Here is a 20041-nt window from a genome sequence, read left to right as displayed (position 1 = left end):
CCAGAAGGGATAGCTTCACTCAATTTCACTTGCCCCATCACTGAAATGTTCCAGAACCTGTGGACTCACCTTCAAAGGCTCGTCATCTCATGTTCTCGATATGTATTGCTTATTTATTTATTATTATCATTTCGTTCTTTTTTATATTTGCACTTTCTTGTCTTTTTCATACTGGTTGAATGCCCAGGTTGGTATGGTCTTTAATTGATTCTATTATTGTTATATTACGGATCTTTTAATCCAGGTTGGATTTTTTTATGGATTTGCCCTCAAGAAATGTATCTCAGAGATATTTATGGTGGCATAAATATATAATAAATTTACTCTGAATTTTGAGCATATATTGGATAGTCATTGAGGCAGTTTCCTTGTTCTTCTTATGCACCTGTATAATTGAAGCCTACTTGATGCAGATGAGTAGCTCGGACTGCCTAAGTGAGAGGTTAAACGTCTCAGTGAGCACTCCAGCTAGATGATCAGCACAGGTCTATAATACTCAGCCAGGTAATCCATCTCGGCTGGATGCTTTCTGAAGGATGCTGTCATGTCAGCCTCAGGCAGTGAAATTACAGAGTCATCTGGGGCTGTGGGAGTTCAAAGTTCAAAGTATTTCTATAGGTTTCACCATATACAACCCTGAGATTAATTTTCTTGTGAGCATATTCAATAAGTCCAATAACCAGGACAGAATCAATGAAAGACTGCACCAACAGGGTGGACAACCAGTGTACAAAAGTCCGCAAACTGTGCAAATACAAAAAGAAGGACAAAAAGAAATAATAATAAAGTTTTGATCTACTATCTGGTCAAACAGAATGACACACAATCAAGAAGCAAGCTGGTTTAGGCAGGATAAAAAACACACACATTGAAGAAATGCAAACATATTGATGTTGTCATAAAGAAGGCAAGACAGCGACTATACTTTATTAGGAGTTTGAAGAGATCTGGCATGTCAACAAATATGCTCAAAAACTTCTATAGTTGTACCGTGGAGAGCATTCTGACAGGCTGCATCACTGTCTGGTATGGAGGGGTTACTGCACAGGACAGAAAGAAGTTGAAGAAGGTTGTAAATCTAGTCAGCTCCATCTTGGGTACTAGCCTGCAAAGTACCCAGGATATCTTTAGGAAGCGGTGTCTCAGAAAGGCAACGTCCATTATTAAAGACCTCCAGCACCCAGGACATGTCCTTTTCTCACTGTTACCATCAGGTAGGAGATACAGAAGCCTGAAGACACACACTCAGCGATTTAGGAACAGCGTCTTCCCCTCTGCCATCCGATTCCTAAATGGACTTTGAATCTTTGGACACTATCTCACTTTTTTAATATATAATATTTCTGTTTTTGCACTTTTTAAAAATCTATTCAATATATGTAATTGATTTATTCATTTTTTTTCACTCTGCTAGATTATGTATTGCATTGAACTGCTGCCGCTAAGTTAACAAATCTCTCATCGCATGCAGGTGATAATAAATGTGATTCTGATATCAAACACCTGAAGTTACAATGGATGTTCTAAAAACAGTTATTAAAAATACTGACAACCAGAAAAGTACCAGCAGTGATAGTTCATAACTATTGGTATCAAAAAATTATTTGCCTTCATACATACCTACTAACATATATCAACTATTTTCTTAAAAATCCTGAGAAGTGTCCAATTTTTTGACAGAAGGTAAAACGTATTTCTTACCTTAAGGAAAAATCACAAATCACCCATCAAAATCACAAAATCACAAATCACCCATCAAAATCACAAAATCACAAATCACCCATCAAAATATTACTGTATTACTTGTTTATTACCACTCACTTAGATAACCACAATTTACTTACATAAGATGAAAAAAGATGTAAAGAATAGCTGATAATAGATTCTGTAATTCTAAATCAAGCCCGACAGAAAAGCAGGAATCTTTCATATTGTTATATTGACTACTAAAAAGCATTTGATTCTGTCCCACACTCATGGTTGATAGTTCTTAAAGTACACTCAATACTCGTGAAATTCCTACATCTGATTAAGCATTAGTGAACTATAATCTCACAATTTATGAACAACCAAAAAAAATCAATCACTGTTATCAAAATAAACCAAGGCATTTTCCAGGGTGACTCTCTAAGCTCACTATGGTTCTGTCTTGCTTTAAACCCATTCTCCAATTTACTCAATTGGAATCAAATCAGAAACAACCAAACAAATTACACCTTCTAGCCATGGATGACTTAAAATTATACCCTCCTTCTTCAGTAAAGCTAAAACAATTAATTCAAATAGTGGAACTATTTTCAAAAGACATAAACATGAACTTTGTATGAGATAAGTGCCAGACATTAAACATAAAGGAAAGTGCAATAGAGCTAATGGAATATAAAACTGTGCAGAAGGATGGATGAATATGAAACATAGAAGCATCTGGGATATCAATAAACAAAGAAAATAGATCATACTGTGATAAAGGAAAAAACTTTTAACAGGATTTACTTTAATGGTTAATAAAAATGGCCAAACAGATTTCAATAATAAAAATATAACAAAGGCAATAAACTCTTCTGCTATACCCACATCAATATATATTTGGCATAATATCTTGGTCTGAAACCAATCTGGAAAATAAGAACTAAAATGACAAATTTTGGAAAACACAAGGTACTTTCAAACACACCTAGACTAACACTACCTATGACAGAAGGAGGAAGAGGAATAAATGACATTAAAAATCTATACAACAGTCAGATAAAACTTCTAAGGATATATTATCATCAGCAAAGACAGGATTCAGCATTCCACATGAGCAAATGCAATTCTGATGAGAAGTACACACTACTAAACTTAAATGTAAACACGATCCAGAAAAATAAAGAAATTAGCATTATAGGAGAAAAACTCGACCAAAGGAAGATCACGACCCTACATGGAAAACATCCTACAATCTGAGCAGACTAGATGCCAACGAGGAAGTGTCGAATGCCTGGCTCAGAGTTGGAGACCACTTGCTGAGACAGAAAGGTTCCTTGTGGCAATACAGGACCAGGTGGTTAACTCAAAACGTTATCAATAATACATGATAAAATACCAACAAATTGAAGCTGATAAATGCAGAAAATGCCAAGGAAAACCCAGAAACAATCCAACACATTACAGGATCCCGTAGCAGTTTAACTCAATCTGATTACTTAGCCAGGCACAATCAAGTGGCAAACATCATTCACCAAAATGTTGCCTTAAAATTCATACTCATTAAAGAAACCATACCTTACTGTAGATACAAGCCTGATCCACCTTTAGAGTTCTACAAGTGATACTACAACCTATCGGTTATTACAGGTAGGGCAATCCATAATAACCATCCAGGTATAATATTACAGGATAAACAAGCAGGATCAACTTACTTTATAGATATAGTCATTCCAAACTCACGCAACGTACAGAAATCAGAAAGCGAAAAACACCAGAAATATGCAAAATTATAAGAGGAATTTGAAAGACTATGGAACACGAACAGGGTATATATAATCAGATTGTAATATCTGACTATATATCATTTCAAAGTCACTACACAATAGCATTAAAAAAATTAGGCCTCCACAGCAATATTTATGTAAATCTACAGAAAGCCATAATACTAAACACACTAGAATAGTTCAAAATCTCCTAGCAATTGAGAAATGAGTGTGCTTGGCTATGCCTGTATCTCAGGTTTGACCAACTTGACCTGAGAAAAAGTTAAAATAATAACAGTAATATATAAATAAGCAATAAATATTGAAAACATGAGATGAAGAGTCTTTGAAAGTGAGTCATTAGTTTATGGGAACAGTTCAGTAATGGAGCAAGTGAAGTTATCCCCTCTGGTTCAAGAGCCTGATGGTTGAGGGGTTATAGCTAATTCTGCACCTGGTGGTGGGAGTGGTGAGCTTTGTGTACCTGTTTCCTAATGAGAGCAGTGAGAAGATAGCATGACCTTGGTGGTGGGGAGGGCTTTACCCATGAGGAATTGGGCCATATCCACTACTTTTTGTAGGATTTACCGTTGAAGGGCATTGGCATTTCCAATCCAGGCTGTGATGCAGCCAGTCAATATACTCTCCACTACACATCTATACAAGTTTGTCAAAGTTTTAAATGTCATGCCAAATCTCCGTAAACTTCTAAGGAATTAAAGGTGTTGTTGTGCTTTCTTCGTAATTGCACTTGGGCGCTGGGGCCAGGCGCGGTCTGCTGAAATGATAACACCAAGGAATTTAAAGTTGCTTACTCTCTCCAACTTGGACTTTCCAATGAGGACTGGCTCATTGACCTTTGGTTTCCTCCTTCTGAAGTCCACATTCAGCTCCTTGGTCTTGCAGACATTGAGTAAGAGGTTGTTGTTGTGGCACTAATGAATCTCCCTCCTATCTGCTTATTCATCAGCACCTTTGATTTGGCCTACAATGGCGGCATCATTAGCAAACCTAACTATGATACTAGTCATAAGTATAAAGCCAGTAGACAGGAGACTAAGCACACAGCCTTGTGGTGTACCTGTGCTGATGGAGATTGTGGAGAAGATGGTGTGCCAATCCGAACTGATGTGCCGGGCCTAGGACATGTCCTCTGAAATGATAACACCAGGCAATTTAAAGTTGCTGACCCTCTCATCGTAATTATTCCTCCATGTTTTGATGGTCAAAGCGAGCATCGAAAGCATTAAACTTGACCTGGAAGTGAACCCCTGTTGTCATTTATGTTGCTTGGTTTCACTTTGTAAGAGGTAATAGCTTTCAACCCCTTCTACAGCTGTCGAGCAAATTTGTTGATTTGCTGCCAGCAGTATGGTGAAATGACATGAAATTAGTATAAATTGCAATAAATAAAGGAATAGTGCAAAAAGAAAGAATAGCAAGATTAGTTTCATCAATCATTCAGTTATCTGATGGTGGAGGGAAGAAGCTGTTCCTGAGTCATTGATTTCAAGTTTTCAGGCTCCTGCTCCTTCTCTTCAATGATAGTGATGAGGAGAGTGCATGACACAGATGGCGGGGGTCCTTCATGCTTGATGTACCTTCTCTTGAGGATGTCCTTGGTGGGGAAAGCATCATGTGACTGAGTTTTCAGTATTTACTGAGCTGAATCATACTGATGCAGTAGCTTTGTTCATTACTGCTTCTTGAGGAGCCTCATTCCTGCATTTACTAGTACTGGATGCATGGGGGCTACTCACTGACCCTCCCCATTCAGGAGCCAGTCCAGACGTGTGTGTGTGTGTGTGTGTGTGTGTGTGTGTGTGTGTGTGTGTGTGTGTGTGTGTGTGTGTGTGTGTGTGTGTGTGTGTGTGTGTGTGTGTGTGTGTGTGTGTGTGTGTGTGTGTGTGTGTGAGAGTGTGCGTGTGTGCGCGCGCGCGTAGTTTATCTTGCGTATACCTTTCTCAAATAGGCGTGAAAATAACATTCCACATTTATTTTTACAATCTTACTGGTCATTTTGCATTCTTCGCCAATTATCACCCCTACTCTGAGGAAGTTGTTTGTGTTCAATTACACCTCCATGAGTACTGGCAGTTGTTTGGTACCTCACCAAAGTAGTCATTATTTTTGCGTGAGTCAAGCCACAGGAGCCTGTAGCTAGGCCCTCAGCCATCTACAGTTTATTAACAACAGATGAAAAGACAGTGACATAACTTAGCATGACATAGTCAAGTCAAAAAGAAAGCTAAAAGGAGGATGCAAGGGGTCTGCAAAGGGTTAAAGACATTCTTCTGTCTTTTTTCATTCCTCATTCTGTCTCCCTTCTTACCCTTTCTTTTCTCCCCAGCAGTTCATCACCTACCTTTGGTAGCCCTCCTCCTTCCCCTTCTCCCAAGGTCCACTCTCTTCACCTATCAGATTCCTTCTTCTTCAGCCCTTGACCTTTTCCACCTATCACCTCCCAGCTTCTCACTTTATCCCCGCTCCCACTCACATCGGCCTTCCCCCTCACCTGGCTTCATTTTTTATCTGTCAGCTTCTATTCTTTCTCCTCCACCCACCTTCTTATGCTGGCTTCTTTCCCCTTACTTTCTAGTCCTGGTGAAGGCTCTTATTCCAAATTGTCAACTGTGTATTCCTCTCCATAGATGTTGCCTAACCTGCTGAGATCCTCCAGCATTTTGCGATACTCCATGTTGGTAGAGGACCTTTAATTTTCAGTTGATAAGTGCAAGGCTTATCCTCTTGAATACCTCAGGGAAGATTAAATGCTGGCTTGGAGTTCAACCTCTGAGCATATGCATACATAATTATTGGCTGTGTTTGATAGCTGCTGTTCACACCTGGGAACAGGAGCTGATGCAGTTACAACAAGTAAACATGCACGTTATAAACATACAACAAGGAATTCAAAAAACAAACAGTACATTGACCTTTATTTCACAGTGGTTGTGACATAGATTAATGATGTCTCACTGAAGTCATATGTGCCCTTGGTGAAAGTCTACCTTGAATACTGCATGGTCTCCACACCTAAAGTATGTTATATCTACCATGGGATCAGTGTACTGTGGTTCACTAGACTGCTTCTTAGGATAAGGAATGGTGTCCCATGATGCTTGAGTTTATTTCATTGAGCTGTACTAGATGCTGAGAAGGATTGACAAAGTTGATTCTGAGAGGCTTTTTCCTCAGGTTGGGAAGCAATAATTGAGCAGAGTCCCAGGAATGTGGGAGTGGGCATGTAGGACTGAAACAAAGAGAAATTTCTTTACCCACTGGGTTGCAGACTTTGCAGTTCTCTAATTCAGATGACCATGGATCTGCCATTATCAAATACATTCAAGTCTAAGGTTGGTGGATCAAGTTCAAGACTGGTAAATGATCTGTCTCCATGGAAAATGAGAATATTATGCAGAGAAGCAGAGTGACACAGGATTATCCAGTCTCTGAATGACAGAACGGGCACGTGGGTCCTCAAGTCGACTTTGGTTTCTCCTTCTCTTTCTTGTACAAGAGGCAGAAAGTCAGCTGGTATTTGTGATGTCTCTGCCAAGTTAAAACATGTCTGCATTTGACATTTAAGCGTGTATATTTTCTGTAAAGGGCTCTAGTTGTGATCAGATGTGTGAACCTCAGTTTATACTGGCCTATGGTACTATGAAAGATCGATTAGAGTAGCCCAGCATTACAGCTTAGGCCAGGCAGCCACAGTTATGAAACATCCTTGCAACAACTGAAGTTATATAATAAGTACTAGGTAAGACAAACGTTGATGCCTTCTTCAGATTAGCTTCTTGCAGTGAGGTTAAATAGAAAACATGATCTGTGCCTGCTTCTGACAGATTAAGCCTCCAATGCTAAATTTCTATTTCATCTTGTATCCCTCTAGAAATCTGCTTACTAACAAAAGGCCGCCGTACAGCCAGCGTGAAAGCTGACACCTACTGCCGACTCTACTCCCTCTCCGTAGATCATTTCAACGAAGTGCTGGAGCAGTACCCAATGATGCGAAGAGCATTTGAAACTGTGGCAATCGACAGACTGAACAGAATTGGTAGGATCATTAAGTTTGCAATGTTATTGCAAAAGCCATGTCTGAATGTTTGTTACCTGTTTAAAGTGCAGTCTACAGACCAGTCATTTCAAAACATAAAGAACTCCCAGACCCCTAGTCACACCATCTTTTATCACTGAAGGCAACAAACAATACATTACAGTGCTGATAAAAAATAGGATGCAATTGGTATGAACAACCCCAAAATAAAATTATTACAAGAATGTAGGATTAACAGAACAGGTAAGTCAAAGAGGAATGAATAAACAAGCAAAAACAATCTGAGAGAATGGTGAACATACCCACAGAAAAAAGCTCCAGAGACTATTTTAATAGGACTTTGAATTGTGTGACAGAACCCAATAGATAGGTAACAGGTTAATTGTCAAGAGTGAAAAATCTTCCAACAAGCAATTTTCAAATTACAAAGAAAAAATTCCTATAACAAGACAAGATAATGTGTAAAGAGATGTATCATTTAACAAACTAAACATGAAATAAAACTTAAAATGATCAACACTAACAGGGAATGCAAAAGAGGAATGGAATGGCTAAGGAGAAATATTGAGAGCTATCAGTTTGATATAAGCAAAAACCAATGGGTATAGTCACGAGTGTTTAGAGAGAAAATATATCTCAGCGTAAACCCACTTGGGAATGAAGAAAGAAGTCTGATTGAGGAGAATGACAAAATAGTGAGTATGTTAAATAAATGTTATTTATGAGTATTGGCAAAGAATGGTGGAAATGAGAACAGCGCACCTGTAGATCAGAGGTGATTATATTGTCAAAAGTATTGATTGCCCCTTAATGATGCTTCGAAGATGTGCAAATTTATGAGTGAAGCATATGGAAGAGATAAAATAATGAATTGTAGGCAAAGTAATTTTATTATCAAAGTACATATATGTCACCATATACAACCCTGAGATTCATTTTCTTGTGGACGTTCATGGTAGATACAAAGAAACACAATAGAATCAATGAAAAACTACACACAAACTAAGACGTACAAACAGCCGATGTGTAAAACAATAATTTGTGCAAATAAAAAAAGAAAAAGAAAATAATAAAAAGAAATACATAATAAATAGATAGTATTGAGAACATGAGTTGTAGAGTAAAGCGATCCTTTAGGTTGAGGAATCAATTCCGTGTTGGGGTGAGTGAAGTTATGTACTCTTTCAGGAGCCTCATGGTTGAGAGGAATGACTGTACATGAATCTGATGGTGTGGGATCTAAGGCTCCAGTGCCTCCTTCCTGATGGCATCAGTGAAAAGAGATGCTGGGTGGTCCTTAATGATGATGCTGCTTTCCTGCAATAGTGCTCTTTATAAATATGTTCAATGGTGGGGAGGGCTTTATTGTGATGGACTGGGCTGCATCTATTACTTTCTGTAAGCGTTTCCATTCAATGCATTGGTGTTTCCATACCAGGCCATGATGCAACCTGTCAATATATTCTCCTCCGTGTATCTATAGAAGTTTGTATGCTAAACTTCCACAAACCTCTAAGAAAGTGCAGGTGCTGCTATGCCTTCTTTGCAATGGCACTTGCGAGATAGACACTGGAGAGATCCTCGAAAGTGATAACACCATGGAATTTAAAGTTTCTGACCCTGTCCACCTCGGATTCTTTGTTGAGTACTGGCTCATATATCTCTAATTTACTCCACCTGTAGTCAATAATCAGCTGTTTGGTTTTGCTAATGTTGAGTGAGATGTTATTATTGTAGCACCATTCAGCCTATGATTGACGGCATACACCGTGAGCTTCCAAAAGTAAGCAAATTGTGCAGTGGGGAAAAGAAGGAGCAAAGGACTGATGTTAGATGTATATGAACTTTAAGCATAATTTTAACTTTAGTTTATCATGTAATAGGGATAATACTGGCCTACAATTTATCGTTTTATACATATTATGTGATTACTTTTTACTTGTTAGTTAAATGCAAAATAAAAATTAGGCATAGCAATTAAAGGATAGTAAAATCAATGTTGTCTACTCAAAATTAAAATTATGATCAATTTCTGAGTGAATTTCATAAATTTGTAGTGTGGCAAATATAGATTAAATCATTAAAGTATCCATGTGAACATCAGACTAGGTTTGGCAAACAGTAAACAGAAATTCAAAAGAATTCAGAGAAAATGTTATGCCCAGACAAGTGATGAATGCAAGTTAATGCAGATTAGTATATGTGCATTACTTTATTTTGAATAAAAAATGCAATACCTACCCTTATAAAAAGATATTGAAAGTTGAGAATGGTCAGAAGGAAAGAATGTTCTATTATATAAATAATGGAGTTTAAATATAGATAGTTGGAGATGTAAATTTACAATTTACATATAAAAAACATGGAAAAATCCACAGTTAGACTATTGTATATTATTATAAAGAACATTTAAGCCATTGAGAATGAATAGCATTTATTGCTGAAGCAATGGTCATAATCCAAAATTGAGCACATAATCCAGTTTGATGCTTAAATTTTAAATTAAAGATACCATCCTTTCTGCTGAGACATTTAACTTTGTGACTGTTCTGCCCTGTCAATTGACTAGAACATCCCAAAATATGGTTTCTAGTAGTGGAGTTCCCCAGTGCCTTAAACAACACAGATCCACACCCAGATTATTTGATGACTCCCTTTATCATTTCTGTATGTTAATCCTTGTATTCAAAATTATTAGGATATTTGTTACTTTACAAAAGTCATTGTAGTTGAAAAAATATTCCAATATATCTTGTGATAAAAGTCTTATGTACATGGATTTTATGAGAAAGATTTGGTTTCACTGGAGGAGAACAAGTTAAAAGGAGATTTAATAGTTTTTAGAAGTATTTTGATGGCAAAAGATTATTCCTTTTCGATAGGAATCAGTGATACTTAGTGCAGTTTAACAAAACAAATAGATATTAAATGCAGAATGTAAATTGTCCTTGTCCTGTTAACAGCTTCATATTGTCTATGAAATCTCCCCATATCACAAGGGCAGTCCTGTTTTAGCTTAATATTCAGGAAATGCTATGTTGTTAAAGGCTCTTCTTTATCATCTATCAAACGTGAGTTGTAATCCATCTGGGGAGCCTCCAACCTGATGGCATGGAGAGCGACCTCTCTACCTCTGGTAATTTCTTTCCCTCTTTTCCATTCTCATACTGGCTTCCCTCTTACCCTTCTCTTCTCATCAGCTCCCTCTGGTGTCGTTCTCTTCCTCCCATGGTCCACTCTCCACTCCTGTCAGATTCCTTCTTCTTCAACACTTTACCTTTTCCATCTACCAACTCTTACTTCACACCCTCCCCTCCCCCACCAGCCTACTGTCCCTTTTACCTCACATGGCTTCACCTATCACCTGCTAGCTTGTATTCAGTCCCCTGCACCCACCTCCTAATCTGGGCTTCTTCCCTCTTCCTTTCCAGCTCCTGATGAATGGTCTTGGCTCAAAATGTCCTGACTGTTTATTCCCCTCTATAGATGCTGCATCACCTGCTGAGTTCCTCCATCATTTTGTGTGTTGCTCTGGATTTCTAGCATCTGTAGAATCTCTTATGTTTAAACATAAACTGGCAGCTTCTAACTTAGATGTGAAAGATACCTTGACATTGAAGAATAATAGGAGGTTCCTGACCAGCATTTACTTTTGTAATTCACAAAGTTAAGAACCTTTGCTATTTTTGGGCCTTTGAACTTTGCAGTGTGCCAGATGACGGTTTCATTTACCTAAAGAACAACAATGATTACACTTTAAACAGCAATCAACAATCCAACTACCTATTTGGGATTTCATCATGGTTTTGAACAGTATCAAAAAATAATCCACAATATCCATTCCTGCTTCCAAAAAGTCAGTGATTTCTATTTACAAGAACTTCCATATTTGCAGAAGGTTCTTAACTTTTACATCTAAAACATTTGACAACTGCTTCACGTGTCAGTCCTTGTTAGGTGGGCTGGACGGTCATTTAAAGTACAGTGTATGTGGGTCTCAACCAAAATGCCAGCGTAGGTGGCCTCGTTAGGACTATTGATCTTCTGGAGTAACAGATACAGGTTGGGCAGCATCTATGGAAATGAACAAACTGATACCTGAAATGTCGACTATTTATTCACCTCCATAGATGCTGTCTGACCTGCTGGGTTCCTCTAGCATTTTGCATGTGTTTATCTGGATTTTCAGCATCTACAGAATCTCTTACGCTATTGATCTTCTGTCTGCCCCCAACCTTGGGCAATTCAACCAATATTTTTTCTTATCATAACAACATTTCGGTGAAATCCAATATGTGCTTTTTTTTCAACTGACTTTGAATTTTATCCTGTGGATATCAACTTACGTGACGAGCTGCTAAAAGCTTTAGATACTCATTTTATTCTGTGCTTGCTGCCTCACTGCCTTAGGTCTCATTTGAAGAGGACCATACAAAGACCTTTCATCTCATAAAACTCTGCATTTCTCTGAAAGTATTCTGCGTGGCTGTGGTGTTGTTGGAGATGCTGGGGGAATGTTTCCCAGCAACCGCTGCTGGACAAAGATGGATGGAGAAGATGTAGAAGGGACCATGTGTTAAAAAGTGCCAACAATCCAACAACGTGTTAATAAAGGGCCTGTGCCATTGAGACATTGTTACACCGTGATCCCAGCCACATCTATATGACTTCCTCACGTGACACAGACCCTATTTAAAAGTGACTTGTCCATGGATATTCTTCATAATCTTTCCAAAAGTACTGCAGTGAAGTATCTCTGTGTTTAAAAACAAATCATTTGAAAAAGTTCTGCTTTCAGTGGGATAAAAACAGGTCTGGCCCATGTAAATTAACTCCAAAGTTTGACAAGCAAATTGTAACTGAAATTTCAGGTCTAGATACACAAGGACTAATCAGAGATAGCCAGCATGACTTTGTCAAGGGCAGATTCTGTCTGACAAACCTAATTGAATTTTTTGAAGCAGAAAGAGAAAGGGAAAATGAACTCAAATTGTATTGGCTCCTCCATGATAACTAGTCTCCAGAGGTGAAATGTCTGGTCTTATTAGAAAGCTAACCTCGGAAACAGCAGCAGGCTAATCAGACACTTGAACTATTCCAGTGCTCATTGAGATCTTGATCCACATCTGTGATGATTTTATTTTAGGTAGGTTAATCAACTCCCATGAACAATGAGAGTTTGGTAAACAGGATGCTTTCTCACTTTTGGCAGTTTATCCACTGCAACCAGATTGTATGACTCAATTGAGATAGCTTCCCCACAACACACTGTGTCAAGCCTCTCACCTGAAACATTACCTGTGGATTCTGGCAATTATACATCAATATTACCATCTTACAATGGAATCCTAATATTACCTTTTTTAATATGTCTTTGGCATGCATGCATAATGCAGCTCCTGACTAAACACCTTCAAGGAAGGTCCCAATTTAGCTGCTTAGCTCACCTTTTATCCCAAGTTTTCATTCTTATCCAGATATTAACAAACTCTTTCTGTAGTGGTTTTGATAGTCACTACCTGCGTTTTTATCACCACACCCACTTCTTTGAAGAAAGTTGCTTAGGTTCACTATTAACTCATCCCTGGTGACGCATCTCTCATGTTACAGAGGTCATGCAGCACAATACAGTACTTCAACCAACCATCTTCCACAAAACCATAAGACATAGAAGCAGAATTAGGCCATTCAGCCCATCGAGTCTTCTCTGCCATTCCGTCATGGCTAATTTAATATCCATCTCAACCCCATTCTCCTGCCTTTTCCCCATATCCATTGATGCCCTGACTAACCAAGAAGCTATCAACCTCTGCTTTAAGTATACTCAATGACTTGGCCTCCACAGCCATCTGTGGCAATGAATTCCACCGATTCACCACCCTCTGGCTAAAGATATGTTTTCACCTCATCTATGTTCTAAATGAACGTCCCTACATTCTGAGGCTGTGCTTTCTGGTCCTAGACTCCCACACTATAAGAAACATCCTCTCCATATTCACCCTATCTGAGCCTTTCAATATTCTATAGGTTTCAGTGAGATCCCCCCCCCTCATTCTTTTCATCTCCAGTGAGTACAGGCCCAGAGCCGTCAAACGCTCCTTATATGTTAAACCTTTCATTCCCGAATTATTCTTGTAAACTACCTTTGGACCCTCTCCAATGCCAGCACATCTTAGATAAGGGGCCCAAAACTGCTCACAATACTCCAAGGGCAGTCTGACCAATACTTTATTGAGCCTCAGCATGATATACTTGCTCTTATACTCCAGTCCTCTCAAAATGAATGCTAATATTGCACTTGCTTTCCTTACCACTTAATCAACCTGCAAGTTAGCCTTCAGGGGATCCTGCTCGAGGACTCCCAAGTCTCTTTGCAGCTCTGATTGTTGAATTTTCTCCCCATTTAGTAAACAGTCTACACCTTTATTCCTTCTACCAAAGTGCATGACCATTCACTTCCCTGTAAGATATTTCATATGCTGCTTCTTTGCCCATTCTCCCAATCTGTCTAATTCCTTATGCAAACTCCCTGCTTCATTAACACTACCTGCCCTTCACCTATCTTTGTATAGTTCACAAATTTGACCGCAAAGCCATCAATTCCATTATCCGTTATTAACATATAACATGAAAAGAAGCGGTCCCAACATTAACCCTTGTGGTACACCACTAGTCACTGACAGTCAATCAGAAAAGACCTCTTTTTTCCCATACTTTGCCTGCTGCCAGTCAGCAATCCATTTTCCATGCTGGTATCTTTCCTGTATTACCATTGGCTCTTATCTTGTTAAGCAGCCTCATAGTGCAGTATCTTGTCAAAGGCCTTCTGAAAATCCAAGCCAGCCAGCATCCACTGACTCTCCTTTGTCTATCCTGCATGTCATTTCCTCAAAGAATTCCAACAGATTTTTCAGGCAAAGTTTCCCCTTAAAGAAACCATACTGACTTCTGCCTAGGTATTCTTGTGCCTCTAAGCACTTCGAAAACTTATCCTTGATGATGGACTCCAGCATCTTGCCAGACTAACTAGCCTATAATTTCCTTTCTTCTGCCTTATACCGTTATTAAAGAGTGGAATAACATTTGCAATTTTGCAGTCCTCCAGAACCATGCCAGAATGTAATGATTCTTGAAAGATCATTACTAATGGCTCCACAATCTCATTAGGTACCTCCTTCTGAACCCTGGGGTGCAGTCCATCTGGACCTGGTGACATATCTACGTTCAGACCTTTCAGCTTGCCAAGTATCTTCTCCTCAGTAACTTCACTCACTTCTGACCCCTGAATTTCCAACATACTGCTGGTGCCTTGACAGTGAAGAATGATGCAAAATACATATTGAATTCGTCTGCAACTTCTTTGTGCCTATTCTACCTCCCCAGCATTGTTATCCAGCTGTCCAATATCCACTCTTGCCTCTCTTTTTCTTTATACAGTACATATCAGAAAAACAAACTTTTGATATATTATTGACTAGCTTTCCTTCATAGTTCATCTCTTCTCTCCTTAGAGCTTTTTTGTTGCTTTCTGTTGGTTTTCAAAATCATCCCACTCCTCAAACATCCCACCAATTTTTCTATATTATATGTTTCTCTTTTGCTTTAATGTTGTCTTTGACATCCCTTCTCTGCCACAGGTGGCTCATTCTTCATTTAGAATACTTCATCTTTGGGATTAATCTATCCTGTGCCTTCTAAAATGCTACCAGAAACTCCAGCCATTGCTGTTCTGCTGTCATTCTTGCTCATTTTCCCTTCCAATGAACTTTGGTAAGCTGCTCTGTCATTCCTCTGTAATTCCCCTTAATCCTCTGAAATATTGATATATCTGACTTCAGTTTCTCCCTTTCAAACTGTAGGGTGATTACTATCATATTATGATCATTACTCCTAAGGGTTCCTTTACCTTCAACTCCCTAATGAAATCTGGTTCCTTACACACCATTCCATTCAGAATTGACTTTTCCCTAGTGGGCTCATCCACAAGCTGCTCGGAAAAGCCATCTTGTAGGCAATCTACAAACTCCATCTCTTGGGGTCCATCACCAACTGGATTTTCCCAATTTATCCGATTTTGAAAGCCACATGACTATTGTAACATTACCCTTTTTACATGCTTTTTTCTCTCTTATTATAACTTGAATGCCACATTCTGGCTCTCTTCCAAGGCCCGTATATAATTCCCATTAAGGTCTTTTTACCCTTGCAGTTTCTTAACTTTACCCACAAGGATTCTAATCAAAGAGAAAATCTGCAGATGCTGGAAATCCAAACAACACACACAAAATGCTGGAGAGACTCAGCAGCCCAGGCAGCATCTATTGAAAAGAATACAGTCAATGTACCGGGCCAAAACCCTTCATCAGGACTGGAAATAAAAGATTTTTTTCCAGTCCTGACGAAAGGTCTTGGCCTGAAAAGTCAGCTGGACCCTTCCATTAGTGCTGCCTGACCTACTGAGCAACCCCAGCATTTTATGTGTGCCACAAGGATTCTGTATCATTCAATCCTATGTTACGTCTTTCTAAGGATTTAATTCCACTGTTTACCAACACAGAGACACCACCCCCTCTGCCTACCTGCCCGTTCTTTCGAAACAATGTATATTCTTGGATGTTAAGCTCCCAACCAAAACCTTCTTTCAGCCACGACTCAGTGATGCTCACAATACAATCTCTAACTGTGTTACAAGATCATCTACCATATTCTGTACACAATGTGCATCGAACTATGACACTTCAGTCCTGTATTCATCACCCTTTTTTGGTTTTGGCATCATATTACACTTCATCTCATCCTACTGACTGTAATTTTGCACTATCTATCATCTGCCTGTCCTGGCTCAGTCTAACTGCACACTGAATCTACTGACTTAACAACTGCCCCATCCTCAGCTCTTTCTCTCAGTTCCCATCCCTCTGCCAAATCTGTTTATAAACTCTCCAGGCTCTAGCAAACCTGCCCACAAGGATATTAATCTCCCTCTGGTTGGGTGTTACTCATCCTTTTGAACAGGTCATACCTTCCTCAGAAGAGATCCCAATGATTCAGAAATCTGGAAACCTGTGTCCTGCACCAGTCATTCAGCCATGTATTCATCTACCGAGTCCTCCCATTCTTATCCTCACTGGCACATGGCATAGGCAGCAATCTAGAGATTACTAACCTGGAGGCTCTGCTTTTTCCGCTTTCTACCTCGCTCCCTAAAATCTCTCTTCATGACCTCCTCACTTTTCCTGCTTATGGCATTGGTACCAAAAGTACCATAACTGCTGGCTGCTCTCTCTCCCCCTTTAGAATGCTTTGGTCTGATCCGAGACATCCCTAACGTACCATCTGGGCTTCTCCTTCATGTCCACAAAGTCTCCTGTCTGCTCCTTTTACTACTGCACTCCTTCTTTCTTCCTTTCTGAGCCACAAAGCCAGACAGCTGACCACTGTGGCTCTTCTCTGGTAGGTCATTCCCCCCCTCCCCCCAACACTTTACCTGTTGTTGAGGGGATCTGCCACAGGGGCATTCTGCACTGGCTGCCTGTCCCCTTTCCTTCTGCTGGCAGTCACCCAGTTACCTGTGCCCTGCACTTTGGATGTAACTACCTCCTTCTGAGTCCTGTCGATCAACCTCTCATCCTCCCGAATGATCCAGAATTTATCCAGTTCCAGCTGCGATTCCTTAACACTGTCGGAAAGTAACTGCAGCTGGGTGCACTTGCTGCAGGTGTAGTTGTCAGAGACTCTGGAAGTTTCCCTGCCTACCCACATCCCGCAAGAGGAGCATTTCACTACCCTGCCTGGCATCACTGCCCTCACTGTCCTAACCATGTAATGAGAAAGAAAGACAGAAAAATTAGGCAAAATAAAATCTGCTCACAGCCTTCATCTCTCCTTGCTGAGGCCTCTGTGAGCCAAAGCCTGAGCTCCCCACTCTAACACTGGCCCACTCACAGATTGGGCGCTCCCACAATGCCCAAATGACCAATAAGTATCTATCTACACTAATCGCATTTACCAGCACTTCATCCAAAGCCTTGGTGATTTAAGTGCTCCTTCAAGTGCCTGTTAAAAACTGCAAGAGTAACATCTTCTCAGGCAGGGAATTCCAGATCCTAGCCACCCTCTATCTTTCTTTAGATACCTTCCAAGCCTGCCCCTTAGCTTAAATCTTTGCCTTTTGTTTTTTTAGTTGCCTCTGTCATTGGTGAAAACTTTCCTATTATCCATCTCATCCTGCCTCTCATAAACCTGTATACTTCCTGCAAGTCCATCTCAGCATCCTGTTCTCCAGGGAAAACAAGCCTAGTCCTGTCCAGTTTCTTCTTGTAATTGAAATAATCCATGCCTGGCAACAGATGGTGAAACAGATGTCATCAAATCCACATTCTCCAGGGTTATTATCTTAGAGCTTCATCCAGTAATCCTTGACTAGCAGTTTCTGTGAGCTCTCAGCTTCCGGGAGCATCTCAAGTAAAGTCCAGTGACAAAGCATTCCAAAGAATGAGAAGCTCCTAGATTACTTAACTACCTAGTGCTATGATTCTCTCAAATGCACAATCCATCAATTTGAGTGACTTGATCTAATCCACTACCAGGAATCACAACCCATAACTACAATAGGTAATTGGACCCAGTCATCTCTCCCAGACATCCAGCTATCCATCTCACCCATTAGCTGGAGAATGAGTGTGTTTGCAACACCAGCTTGGTTAGAATCAACAGAAAGTGATGGAAGTATTTCAAATTCATATCTTATCCTATCAGAGCAACCCATCATGGTATCCATATGACAACACGCACAAAATGCTGGTGGAACACAGCAGGCCAGGCAGCATCTATAGGGAGAAGCGCTGTTGACGTTTCGGGCTGAGACCCTTCGTCAGGACTAACCAAAAGGAAAGATAGTAAGAGATTTGAAAGTAGTGGGAGGAGGGGGAAATGCAAAATGATAGAAGACCGGAGGGGGTGGGATGAAGCTAAGAGCTGGAAAGGTGATTGGCGAAAGTGATACAGAGCTGGAGAAGGGAAAGGATCATGGGACGGGAAGCCTCAGGAGAAAGAAAGGGGGGGGGAGCACCAGAGGGAGATGGAGAACAGGCAAACAACTAAATATGTCAGGGATGGGGTAAGAAGGGGAGAAGGGACATTAACGGAAGTTAGAGAAGTCAATGTTCATGCCTTCAGGTTGGAGGCTACCCAGCCGGTATATAAGGTGTTGTTCCTCCAACTTGAGTTTGGATTCATTTTGACAATAGAGGAGACCATGGATAGACATATCAGAATGGGAATGGGACGTGGAATTAAAATGTGTGGCCACTGGGAGATCCTGCTTTTTCTGGCGGACCAAGCATAGGTGTTCAGCGAAACGGTCTCCCAGTCTGCGTCGGGTCTCACCAATATATAAAAGGCCACACCGGGAGCACCGGATGCAGTATACCACACCAGCTGACTCACAGGTGAAGTGTCGCCTCACCTGGAAGGACTGTCTGGGGCCCTGAATGGTGGTGAGGGAGGAAGTGTAAGGGCAGGTGTAGCACTTGTTCTGCTTACAAGGATAAGTGCCAGGAGGGAGATCGGTGGGAAGGGATGGGAGGGACGAATGGACAAGGGAGTCACGCAGGGAGGGATCCCTGCGGAAAGGAGAAAGAGGGGGGAAGGGAAAAATGTGTTTGGTAGTGGGATCCCGTTGGAGGAGGCGGAAGTTACGGAGAATTATACGTTGGACCTGGAGGCTGGTGGGGTGGAAGGTAAGGACAAGGGGAACCCTATCCCGAGTGGGGTGACGGGTGGATGGGGTGAGGGCAAATGTGCGGGAAATGGGAGAGATGCGTTTGAGAGCAGAGTTGATGGTGGACGAAGGGAAGCCCTTTTGTTTAAAAAAGGAAGACATCTCCTTCGTCCTGGAATGAAAAGCCTCATCTTGAGAGCAGATGTGGCGGAGACGGAGGAATTGTGAGAAGGGGAGAGCCTTTTGCAAGAGACAGGGTGGAAAGCGGAATCGTCCAGGTAGCTGTGAGAGTCTGTAGGCTTATAGTAGATATCAGTAGATAGGCCGTCTCAAGAGATGGAGACAGAAAGATCAAGAAAGGGGAGGGAGGTGTCGGAAATGGACCAGGTAAATTTGAGGGCAGGGTATCTGATAATGAGAGATACCTAGCCTCAGAATGTCCAGTTAATTGCTTGCAGAAGCAAACAACCAATAAATAAGGTAGGTCCCATCGCCTGGCAACAAAGAAGCAAGTTTATTCATAAAGACCCTTTGGAGAACTGTAAAACTGGTGGGTATGAAGTATCTATCTATCTATCTATCTATCTATGAAGTATGTGAAATGGAATTAGCCAGAAGCATTTCTCAGACATCTCAGAGTATACGGATGTAAGGCCATCATGTCAATTGACCAAAAGTAGGCATATGAGAGAGGGTATCCATATGCCTACTTTTGGTCAATTGACATGATGGCCTTACATCCGTATACTCTGAGATGTCTGAGAAATGCTTCTGTGCTAATTCCATTTCACATACTTCATATCCACC

General features: G+C 40.4%; 1 protein-coding gene across 4 annotated transcripts in view; it reads left to right on the top strand.

The window, feature by feature from the left end:
* Window positions 1–20041, top strand: part of LOC140737758 (potassium/sodium hyperpolarization-activated cyclic nucleotide-gated channel 1-like) — a 382146-nt gene that overhangs the window by 238568 nt on the left and 123537 nt on the right. For all 4 annotated transcript variants that reach the window (XM_073064381.1, XM_073064378.1, XM_073064380.1 and 1 more), the window contains exon 7: window positions 7348–7512. In XM_073064381.1, coding sequence (XP_072920482.1) covers window positions 7348–7512 — 165 coding nt within the window. The remainder of the gene's footprint in view (window positions 1–7347; window positions 7513–20041) is intronic.

Source organism: Hemitrygon akajei, chromosome 13 (assembly GCF_048418815.1).
Source record: "Hemitrygon akajei chromosome 13, sHemAka1.3, whole genome shotgun sequence".
NCBI classification, from domain to species: Eukaryota; Metazoa; Chordata; class Chondrichthyes; order Myliobatiformes; family Dasyatidae; genus Hemitrygon; species Hemitrygon akajei.
Note: the sequence above shows the minus strand (reverse complement) of the source record. Positions and strands in the feature narration are given on the sequence as shown.